At 36.7% G+C, this 12569-nt stretch overlaps 1 protein-coding gene across 1 annotated transcript in view; it reads left to right on the forward strand.

The window, feature by feature from the left end:
- ASPH (aspartate beta-hydroxylase) overlaps positions 1-12569 on the forward strand; it is a 121705-nt gene that overhangs the window by 83542 nt on the left and 25594 nt on the right. Inside the window, 4 exon segments of the mRNA XM_050892929.1 lie at positions 2436-2586; positions 3627-3763; positions 9297-9395; positions 10095-10184. Of these exon segments, the coding sequence (XP_050748886.1) occupies positions 2436-2586; positions 3627-3763; positions 9297-9395; positions 10095-10184 (477 nt within the window).

A 12569-nucleotide genomic window follows, 5' to 3' on the forward strand; every position in this document is an offset into this window, starting at 1 on the left:
CTCTCTGTAGAAGGGAATTGTGCTGTTATACAATTAATGAGGCACTTGAATTGGATTCACAACCAGTTTTCACTTGGTTAATAATAGTCATGCTAAAACCAAAGCCGTGATTATCCAAAAAACTGTCACATAAGCACTTGATACACAGCAGACCAAATACTTCAGTGCTCTACGTGAGGGATAGTCTGCTGAACTATTTGCCTTCTTACAGTAGGAGACCGCTTTTGTTCATATAGGTGATGGACTTGACTCTGTTAAGTTACACTTTTAATATTTACCTTTTTTTATGACTCTACTCATTATATCTAAGAGAATATGCTTCCTGCCTCCTCATTAGCTCACTGCTTTTAGGGAGGAGGGCAGATCATTGAAGCCAGCTGTGAAGCTTATTCTTATTCAGAATTCCCCCCTCAGTGACACAACTTCATTTGTCCCTTTACAACTATTTGTAGTCACCACCTACTACTTTAGTAATGCTTAAAAGGTCATACAGACCAAGATCTGAAGTCATAATTAGCATACGCTTTCTGGGAATGTATAAAAACAACTATAAATTCATTTCCATTTTCAGTAGCCTTTGTAGGCTCATACTAGTCTTTTTACTGAACACTCACATTAATATGACCAATGACAATTTTATTGAATCCAGTATGTGTAAGTTGAAGCTGTTTGAAGGAACGGGAAAATCATGGGCTTCACTGACAGATGGATTCTTAGGATTTACATTGTAACACAGTATTACTTTTAAACGGGTATTTATACCAACACAGTGCATTCAAATTTGCTCTCTCTCATCACTAACTAAAGGTAAAACTGCAGAGAAGGGTAAGGGTAAAGGCCAGGAATTCACCACAAGAGTGTAATTCTCCATTTCTATGAACCAACATTACATGTTAATTTTGTAGATTCAGTTTCTAATAAGACATGAGGATTCATTTTTCTGGATCTTTTAATAGCTTTAAAAGGCAACTGTTTTCCCTAAAATTCTGCAAAAGATTTCATAATTAAAGTGTTTTTCAGAAATTTGAGCAATTCCTGATTTGATTTCTGGAGCTACACTTAGGCCAGATGAAAAATATTCTACAGAAATCATTAACGTCTTTAAGGCTGAAAAGAACAGTAGATAGGTCTTAAAACTCCTTATATGATTTATAGCGTCTTTACTGGTGAATTTATGCAGATTTTACGCTGACAATTTTTGCCTCTTCCTTATGTATCTTTTACTATTCTTTGCCCTGCAATTCCCTCAAAAAAAGGAAAAGCAAATCTCCTAGTGAATGTACATCAGAAAAATAAATTATCGCTTAAAACTGATTTCTGAAGTTATCTCTGAAAACCCACTGATCAACTGTTTGGCTGAGTAACCGCATTGTTTGGTCTTTTCCATACTTAATGTCAAAGTAGCTCAAGGGAAAAAAGTAAAGGACAGAAGCGCAAAAAGATTCCAGACACTTACTACAGCATATCCAGCTAACACAGTTGAAGCTGTTTCATTTAATGTGTATGATTGATACAGCAGTGAATTTAGATAGACCAATAAGAGCTTCTGAACCTGCAGCGCTTGCTCTGCATCTACACCTTGCTCTGCTAATTGACTTAAGAAAGAACATAAGCCAATAAAAATAGAAATATTTGGGAAGAATGCATTAAACACATGAAAACGCATGCATTTGTATAAACAATTCAAAGTAATGCTTTAAAAACTCAGCATTTGAGATACAGTCTTATTTTTTTCAGCTGTGGAAACAGATTATGAAAATGCCATACCACAGGTGAAATCAGTCGTAGCTTCCATTAGCTTCACTGAAGCTGTAATTTCACAGTAGAGATCTCACATATCCTTTGGTCTGCTCCTGAACTTGATGAACAAATTTAAGTTCTGAAAGAGTTGTAGGGTAGATATTCTATCAACATATGCAAGAGTAAAGCCAATTCCTAATTAGTTTTCTAAGAAAGAGTGTAAATAACTTTGTATGAGAATATATGAAAGAAATGTTTGTTGGTGTGTTTTGATCTGTGTATTGCTGCCAGTGTGAGCCTTAGTATACAAATAATCCATAGGCAACAATTTACATTTCTTCCATATTGTTAAAACAGATTGCTTCATTGATTTTTTGAAAGCAGAAATTAGGACTTCTACGAATATTAACCAAAAATCTGTGTTAATGCATGTTTTAGGTGCAAATTTTCTCATACTTATGCTTTCAAACAGTTTGCAGGAAACAAGAATTAACAGTAATTCTAATCTGCCTTTCCATAAAGCACAACCAAATAAGTTTTCCATTGTTATGCCAAAATTATATAGATTAAAGATAATTCTAAAATTATTCCTATAGTCTAACAATTGCATAGTTTGCCTTTTAAGAAAACAAAAGTTATTTTTAAGACTAATGGATTATTATGTGTTCTAACAATGGTTTTGTGATTCTTTCTAGTCTGAAGATGACTTAGCTGAGAAAATGAGAAGTAATGAGATGCTGCAAAAAGCTATCAACACCTATGATGAGGTGGTTAGTCTGCCAAATGTCCCTTCGGATCTGATAAAACTGAGCTTGAAACGAGAAGCAGACAGGCAGCAGTTTCTTGGTAAGATTTGAGGGTGGTGTAAAAATTATGGAAGTTGTCTGAACAAGACTTTCAAAAGATCACTAAGGACTTAAAAGTGCCAATTCCATTGAATTTTTGGTAGGACTTGTGTTCCTAATCTCTTGAATGCTTATGAAAAATATTTTAAACTTCTTTAAAATTTTTCTAGGGAACTAGTGTATGTAATTGTTTGTATAATAGTGCCTGTAGACAACAGTGCACTAGGTGCTATGAGAAGCTATGATGGGAGGTGGTCAAAAATTTTTATTGGCAGAGAAAGAAGAAAATATTCTTCTTTTTCTACTGAAGCTGAGAGAAATCGTAAGGAAATTAATGGCATATGCAGAGTAAACATACCCAGAATAAGCTTTCAGTAAACATAGAGAAGAATGGAATTGAACTCAGGGATAACATCTGAAAGTTTAGATCTCAATCCTGTGATGTACGAGAAGTGCTGATTAGAATATGAGGCACAGTCAGCTTTGGTGGAGAAAAGAGTTCTGTTCCCATGGGCTGGATTTTAATATCAACTTGTTTTGATCTTGCTGTTCCTCAGCAAGACCTCATCTAGGAAGTCAAGGAACATACTTAATTTTAAGCACGTAAAGCATGATTAATTTCATAATGGAAATATAGTAGAAATATTTAATTACTTAATCAATTAAGACTAAGTTTATTTTGATGTTTACCTAGTTTTGTCAAGCACTTTGACATCTGTGTATGAAAGAGCAACCAAAGCTTAAATAATGTTGTTGCTGCTACACTGTGAACGGTTCTCCACTAGAGGCTACCATAACACTGCAGGATATGCATTCGCAGTGATTTCCTGAAATATTCCTTGTACGGCTACACCCCTGGTGGCAACCAAGCAGCTGAATATGCTCCCTATCTGCACAAGTTTTTTTTCAAGTTCTGCTTCTTGATCACTAGTGAAAGTGGAACACCTGGCTCTGATTTGTGTTTTCTTTGATGTTGTGTAAGCATCTTGCTACTGTTACTCATATCTGTAGTTGTAATTAAGTCTTGTTCAATCAAATTAGGTCGCATGAGGGGTTCCCTGATTACTCTACAGAAATTAGTTCAGCTGTTTCCCAGTGATACTTCATTCAAGAATGACCTTGGTGTTGGTTACCTCTTGATAGGAGATAACAGCAATGCCAAGAAAGTATATGAAGAGGTAAGTTTCCATTCCAGCCAAGGAGAAATATTATTTGCATTCATATGTTCATTCCAAAGATTGCTTGCTTTTAACTTTTTTAGTTGTTAAACATTTTGCGTGTCAGGTTTTGAAGAGTTAATATAGATATGATTTTTTTTCTAGTGCAGTTCTTCAGTATCTTCTAATTTTAATTCAGATTTCCTGCCACTGTCATGCTAAATGTTTTTCCTCATAGACAGAGAAATGCAGATGTTTGTCATATGCTTCGTAATATTTGATTTCTTATACCTTCTGGTAGCCAGGTTTGGAATATATTGACAACACATATAGATGTAATGCATAGTATAAAAAAAGATGTCTTATCTGCAAGACATGGACAGCAGAAGTAAGCCTGTTTCTTTACAGGAACACCATCTCTAACCATGTGATGAAGTAGTTCAGTACTCGCACAGCTATTTAACCTTTGGTTTTTCATTATTTTTGTAGGCAGCCTAAATTCTGTTTTTCTTTCATGACACTTGTAGTGTGGACAGTTCATTGGATTTTTATATTCCTGTCTTATACTATGGTTATCAGGCTGGGGAAACTTCACTGCCAGGAAGGGCCACTCTGCTCCTGTGATCTAGAAATGCTGTTAACATCTGGAAACTCTCTGACAGATGCAGAGCTTGACGTCACTGGTAGAGCACAAGCTGTCAGCACCTGATCAGAGATGATCTTGTTGATGTTGGCATACTTGTTGCAGTGCTTGTTTAGTACAGGCGTGGTATGGTAATTGGCTGGTTATGTAGACTGAAGACGACTCAGCATGATTAGTACCACCTCCTGAGAATAAAGGCCCGGTTTTCCATCCCTCACATCTGGGAGTCTGAGGGGATTCTCATCTCAGGTGGTTTCTCAAAGAGAAGGAGGACGTTCAACCACATGGTTGGAAGCAGGAGCCGAACACTGATAATACCAGTATTTTTCTCAAGCTCCTCTGGTAGTCTCAGATGTTGCCAGAATAATGTTTACTTTGCTACTTTGGCTACTTTGTAGGTCCCTCCATAAAACATTTCTGTTCAATAATTTTTGGTCTGCTGTCAAAATTTCTCAGAGGATTGGAAACATCAGCTTTTAAAGATAGAATATACTAACCGAACCTGCTTCTCAAGCTGCAAGGAACTTGAAAAAACAAAAACATTCTCCTTTTGGGCAAGATTTTCCTTTGCAATTTTTCAGTATTTTGCTGCAAACAATATAGTTGTTAGACTTTCTCAATATCAATAATCACAGGACTTTTTATAAATGGATGAAGGTAATGAGTTTGCTATATAATTACTTTGATATTGAGTTTAATATACTTCAGAAGAAGTGTATACTGCTCTGATTAAGAACAGATATGCAAAATAAGAACTGGTCTGCTTTTAATATATTGTTTTCCATGCTTCCATAGACTTTATCCAGTGTAATTACTCTGTTTTGCAGTTCACTAACCACTGAAATAGAATAGATCATAGTGATGCTCTGTCCTTGTAAAAGAGCAACAAATAAATACCTTTTAAAAGGAGTTGGTTTTATTATTTTTAAAAATCATGTGGGTTTTTTCCATATTCTGGCTATTCCTCAGGCTGAGTTCCAACATAGTAATGTAATTTTTTTTCTTTGTTGTAATTCAGGATAAATTTACATGAAGAATTTTAAGAAAGGAAACGTAGCCAAAGAAACAGGGAGAAGCTCATGTGTACCTGCTTTTATTCTTGGTTATACTGAAGGCTTCTTATGTGATTTTGGGCAGATTGCTTAGGGGCCATATGGTCTGCTCTTTTTGCTCAGCTGTTGCAATGCATATTTAGAAAGTGATTGGCATATGGTTTGGAGCTCCTACCATAGGTGCTCAGGTTCTGTGCATAGTCAATAAAGAGAAGGGCAAACTGTGAAGAGTGGTTCTGGGGGCCTCCAGGAGACATCTTCCCCTTCCCATGATTTTTTGAAAACCTGGAAAACTTCTGTAGTGTGATTAAATCCATCTTCTCACTAGTGCAGGAGAGATCAGTTATTTGATAGAAAAATGTAAGAGAGCACAGACAAGAGCATGAACTCAGTGCTGCACAGTAGATATCTCCAATATTTATGAATCCTGAGTTCTGGTTCCCACTGTAAGGATATTCATACATTTTATTCAAGTGTTTTTTAATGCAGAAGGCTATGGACATATAGGAGGAGAGAGCAGAGCTCAGGATGCATCCTCAAGAGACATACTTGTTCAACTAAAGGCTCAGCTTTTTGCTGATTCCCCTCTGGTCCCATTCTTTTCTTCATGATTGTCTGACTTCTTGTGTACGTGGTACTTGTTTCTGCTCCTCACGCAAGTTCCCAAGTAGTTGAACACTCTTCTGTGCTGGAGAATCTAGACTCCAAATTTCGCATTTCCTGGGAATCTGCTAGATTCTTGGGCAAAACGTACCAGTGTCCTCCTTTGCTTCCTGCTGTAACATTTCGATCTTAATTCGGTGTTATCCGTCTGTGTTAAGCCTGGGCTGAGCACACGCAACCAGCTGGACCCTTCACAAGCACTGTCCTCTACATCGAGATTACAGTATATACCATTTCAGACCAGACTAACTCTAGCTTGCGTCATCTCCAAGGAATTGAATAGATGCCCAAGGAATCCTAGTGAATGAAAACTTTCTGCCTTACATTTAATAGCCAGTTTACTTATTTTCCATTCAATTCTCATTTTCCATTCCAAATTTGTTATGTCTTAGCAGCTGTTGAAGTCTTATAGTCACATTTTTATTTCAAAAGTCTTAAATATGATATGTTCCTTCTTTTAGCTACAGAAACGATGTGTATAAACACTTCAGATCAAGAAAGTTTTGTACTTACAGCTGTAGTGTGGTATAGTCTAACTGACACAAACCACACTTTTCTAGTATGCATTTGCCAGAATTTATGCTGAACCACAGATGGAAAACGGTGTCCAACTGGAGAGCATTTCAGTTTTGCCTCTAATATTAAAGCATTTTCTTTTGAACATTACACTTAGGGACATGGAAACATAACATTAAAAGTAGTCCTAGTAGAATTCAGAGCTATTTTTGTTTTCAAAGGTCTACAGATGATGATAAAATACAGTGGAAGAGAACTTTATAAGACCAGTTACTCTGCTAATAGCACTTTTTCTGCCTGCCATGCTGAGGCATGTCTGCGTGGCTCGGTGCAGCATTATGCAGACATGCATAAGCCAGCTCTGATTGAGCTATCTCAGGTACCAAAAGCAGAATATCCACATTAACACAAGCTATCTCAGGTACCAAAAGCAGAATATCCACATTAACACAGTACTCTGCCCTGGCTAATTAGCCATTGATAGCCCCAGAGGTTAATTTCTATATTCATGATTAATATTTAATGGGCTATGAGCAGTTTAGTAAAACTTATTTCTAAACATAATTAATATTGCATGCAGCAGCAACAGAGTAATACAATTTACATTAAATACTTCCAGTGTAATTTCTGCTGATTGTATCTCTTTGCTTCTCTTTAGGGGCTCTGAATGTAGATCATGCCTTAATGCAACTCGGCATAGTTTAAATGAACCATAATACAGAAAATTCTATTCTGTCTTAATTAATCGGAGAGCTTTATCCTATAGTTAAAGGAACTGTAACGAAATTATATGGCTAATAAATATTTCTGTCAGTCATTTATTTTACCCTGCAGGTACAGATTCTTGGATCAAAATAATTATACACAGAATGCTGTAGTCAAAAGGCATAAGATGCATAAGGTTGTAGCATGTTCTTATACTAGGGATCAAGCACATCCTTACTATGACGTGCCGGGTTCACTTTTTGCTAATAATGTGTCATATTGTGGACTTCAGATAGGTTCTCAAATTGATTGTTCCTTCATAGTAGCTCTTTTCTGCAAAAAGAAGTGAACTACTGCTATTTTTAACTCATAACATTTTATACCCATGTTGCGCTGATTTTGGTTTTGCTTGGATGTAGTTTGTATGTAATAAGGTTTGAGAAAGCAGAGAAATTGGTCCAGAGAACTTGTTACGGTTTTGTTTGTAATTATTTTGATTGAAAAATTAAGTTAGACAGTGACTGGAAAAGGCAGAGGGAAATGGCTATAATGTATGCAGACATTTTATCCATGACATAACTTTAGTAGCTTCAAAAATGGGTTTAGGCAAGAGAAATTGCACATCTGTCCATTGTTTGGTATTTAGTGGCTGTGCTAGACATTCAGCAGGTATCAGCCTCTATAATTCCACTGACTGCCAGGCTCTTGTGATAATCCTCACAGACTGAGGATCTGTCCTGATAAGACAGTCCACCCTTATTTTAAGGAGAGAAGAGGTGTAACAACAGATTAACTTGACCACGTAATTGATATTGCATAGAGCTACAAATGATATTGAATATATGCATCATAGAAGCATGGAGCTGGAAAGTAGATCAAGACATTCAGTAATTTTTCCTTTGGCTGAGGCAGACCAAATGCACTTAAATTATCTCAGTAATGTTGGGGGTATATAACTCAGACCAGCCAGCTTCACACCTCCTTTCCCTGAAACACTCCCTCGTACACTGATCCTTTCCTACAGCTGTCCCTGTACTCACAAATCTTTCTCTTGCACAGTCCCCCTGAAGTATCCATCTCCAGACATTTGCCTATGGGTTTTCCTTTTGTTGAAAACTAATTCAGTTTATAACTCAGACATCATCTGAATCTTGTTCAGAATACAAAATCTTTTAGCTTAATTCAGCACGCTAGGTCTTGGTCTGGATCAAAGAGTGCAGCACACAACTATACAAGAATAATTTATCCATCACCATCTAGTGTGAAAGCACATTGAATCACTACTGTGTTAGACCTTGCATTACCATCTCATAGCTTTCTCTTGGCCAAGCAAGTATAAGCTCTTCCAGAGAGTGTTCCAGTTCACCGTAGTGCTGAGAATGCCCTTCGTGTTCCCAGGGTCTGCGGAGTCCCATTATGTGATGCAGGCGTTATTTTACAGCATCTTTCTCAATTGTACTCCCTGTGCTTCACAGCGCAGTATATTTTCTCTTGCCAAGACTAGTTTGCCACCAGTATAAGCCTATCTAACTTTAAACTATTTCAGGTATAGTTCTACACTATGCTTCCCGTGCCTGTGCTGTAGACTTGTTCAAAAGCAGCTGCTTTCCTTCAGATTAGTCAAACCTGGGATATGTAACTTAAGTGTTAACGAATGGTGTTAATTCTGTAATGTAGCATGCTGTAACTCAAGAGAGAGGGTGGAGGAAGACGGACAACAAAAAAAAAAAATTCAATTCAGAGATTCCAGTTGGAATAATTTTACTTCTGAGACTTTAAAGTTTGGCTTGTAATAGATTTTTCTGGAGAAGCACAAAAGTGAATGGGGAAAAGAAAGTACAGCCAAGCCAAGAATTTATCTGAGAGTCAGCGATGGAAGAAAATGTCATTGCATGACTAAATAGTAATATGTGCACAGGTTTGTTAATTAGCATAGATCCATACAGGAGTATTTAATTCATTTGCTCTCAAACAGGTTCTAAGCTTGGCTCCAAATGATGGCTTTGCCAAAGTACATTATGGCTTCATCCTGAAGGCAGAAAACAAGATTGCAGAGAGCATACCCTATCTAAAGGTATTTATCTTTTCTCACCTACAGTAAATATTTTACCTGTAAAAAATAAAATTGGAATATATAAAACATGTCAAGGTAGAAGCATACTAATCACAAATCCCAGTTTAAGCTATGTGTTGGAGTTATATTGCTGTATCGCTGCCTATGAACTGGAACAAGCTTGTACATTGAGACTCATCAATTCTTAAACATCAAGTATTTGTTTTATTGGTGGTTAACCCTAAGTACACAGCTGTGAGCCTCAAACTGTTTTGAGTTTGGCAGTATGCTGCAAACTTAAGGTTCTTGAAAAAATCCAGAGAGGGCTTGCGTATACTTCTGAGTGTTTGGGAAGAAATACCACAAAATAAAACCTTAATCCATTTTTCTAAAATGCTTGTGTATATGTATATAGGGTCAGGGGCAGGTGTCCATCTCTGAATACACCTCTGTCTTGGAGTGACTGAGGGGAGAGGCCATGGCTTTTGGAAAACTGGTAACATTTCTCAATGGCTTTTTACTGAAGTGTTGTATTCATTCAACCTAAGTTCCAGGTTACCGTGGTGGTTATATTTTATAGCAAATTTCATAGCCTGTCTCTTGCATAGAATTGGCAGCCTATTTACAGCAATCAAATGAACTCTTTTAGAAGTCCTACTGAAGTTTCTCTCTTTTTTTTTTTTTTTTTTTTTTTTTTTTTTTTTTTTTTTTTTTTTTAAGGAAGGACTAGAGTCTGGTGACCCTGGCACAAATGACGGACGCTTTTATTTTCATCTGGGTGATGCCTTGCAGAGAATGGGAGACAAAGAGGTATGCATTTAACATGTTCTTGCTTTAAAGTCTAAACCTCTGATGGACTGTAGAATCTAGAAAAACTTTTAAGCATGGACTCAGTGTTGAAAACATGAGTAGTCCTATTGCAATAACAATCCAGCATATGTGTGTAGAGGTCAAGATGAGCAGCAGCAAAAAATCAGCCATTGGTGTGACAATACAATCTCTTAGCATCCCTTGCTTTAGAACTAACCTAAACTTTTGAAGCTTGCATGGGGCAGTTTGAACCGAGGGACCAAACATTTTTCAAAAATTCAGTGAAGGTGTTTTTAGAGTCTGTTTTCTGCTCCTACCACTTACAACAAAGATTTTAACCGGAGTTAAAAAAAACAGTTACATGTATATCACTGTATAGAAGTTCTCTCATAGCTCTGATATAACAGTGTTTTGTTAACCTCCCTTCTTTCCCAAAGTGACCTTGAGCACCAATGCGTATGGGATAAAAGGACTGAATGTGTGGGCTGAGTTATGGTATTTGTTCAATAAATAAATTAGCATACAGATCAGAAAAGCAGAGATTTGTGCAACAAATCTGTTGCGTGACCAACAAAAGCCAACATATGTGACTGAAAACCATAAGAGTTTCCAATTTGTTAATTTAAAACCAAATTTAATGTGAAAGCCAAATTTAAATGTGTGAATTAGCACTCTTGCCGTGGTAGGGGAGCAAAGGGCTTTTGATGAAGACTCTTATTGGTAATGAACTTTATTATGGGCATGAATTTAAAAACAAACAAAAAAACAAACCAAAAAACCCTACTCAGGTTCCTGGATGGGAAATGTGAAAAGAATAAGAACAAAAAAGCATAGTGGAACTGCTTTTTAATCAGTTATCTAGCAATAGGCCTGAAACATTGATACCTAAAAGACTGTAAAGAATGCTGACCTCTTGAGTATCTTGGCCCAGTCGGTAGGCAGTACTCCAATAGAACTCTCCCAATAGAACTATAGACAGGTGGACTATAATGAAGCTGATGTTAGTGATCTTTTTTAAGCCTAGTTCATCAGGTTAATTTTCTTATGAATCGTGGAACTTTTATTACAATACCTTATACATACCTTGAAATGGAATAATATCTCTATTTTTTTAAGTTAGATTGCCTTGTCTGAAAGTACAATTAAAAATTCTTCCAATGAATGTTTTTGAATTTAGATGTTCATTTACAAGTGAGAATTAGTTGGCCTCATTCTATACATAAACACTTACACATGCGCGCACACACCCACACACCCACAGTGTCTGCTTGTGCGCGTGCTGTCTCTCTGTCTGACTCTGTCTGTCCTCCTCTCAACAGAAAACCAAAAAGGAAATCCCTGCATGCTTCCGTTGGATATTCTGGGTTGAATGATTATGCTTAGAGCATCCCATTACAATGTTTGACTAAAGATACCACACGGATGTAGTTAATGTATATCACCCCAATCCCCAGGATAATTATGTGTTAATGTTTATGGAGTTAATGGTCAAATTTGCTGTAGAAAAAGTTTTAATCAATGGCAAATGAACTTCTTGGCTTAGAGGAGACTTTTAAATTTATCAGTGGAAAGTCCACTGTTAAGCTAAATTTTTCTCACTGACCTTGCTAGACTTGCTGAACTTCAAGATTTAATCAAGGAAACAGATCAATATTTAAGGAACATGTGAAATTGCTATCACTGAAGGTTTGTTGAAGGTAGATATTCATCTATTAGAGCTAAATTAAGAATTATGAATGTGGTCTTGGTAAGTGTTTGGGAAACAGTGTTGTGTATGCCCTCTCCAACTATAATTTGATAAAATGCCAAATTGACTTAAAAAAAGATAAATTAGAACTGTGGAAGGTATTATAGAACAAAGTGCTGTTCACACAGAATGTATAAACTGAGTGCATCTCAAACAATTACTTTCCTGGAAAAGAAGCTATACTGTTGTAGCTGTCCTAAATAGTACAATGGTCATTATTTAGTCTTTCTGCTGCCAAGATCTGCATGCAAAAAGAAAGGTTTCTCATGGAAACTCAGGACTGGAAAGGATGAGCGAGGCAACCTAACCCTACTCCATGCTGTCAAAGGCAACCTCATAGCACGATTCTTCTAATAGATAAGGATTAACAGTATTATACGTCGTGATTATAGCTGATGGATCTTAAAGAGCAGCAACATTCATACTCATCAGTCAGTGGCTGAAACAAGTAATTCATCCCCCTTATCGTTTGGGCTAACTCCAGACATTGCAAATGAATGCAGGCAGTCAGCATGAACGATCTATTGATATCCCACTGCTATTACAACTTACATCTTGGGAACATACGTTATAAATCATAATGCTTCCATTTCAGAGACTTAACCAAGATAACATCAAAATTTAAAGATATTCTGTGT

Source organism: Gymnogyps californianus, chromosome 2, assembly GCF_018139145.2.
Source record: "Gymnogyps californianus isolate 813 chromosome 2, ASM1813914v2, whole genome shotgun sequence".
Lineage (NCBI taxonomy): Eukaryota > Metazoa > Chordata > Aves > Accipitriformes > Cathartidae > Gymnogyps > Gymnogyps californianus.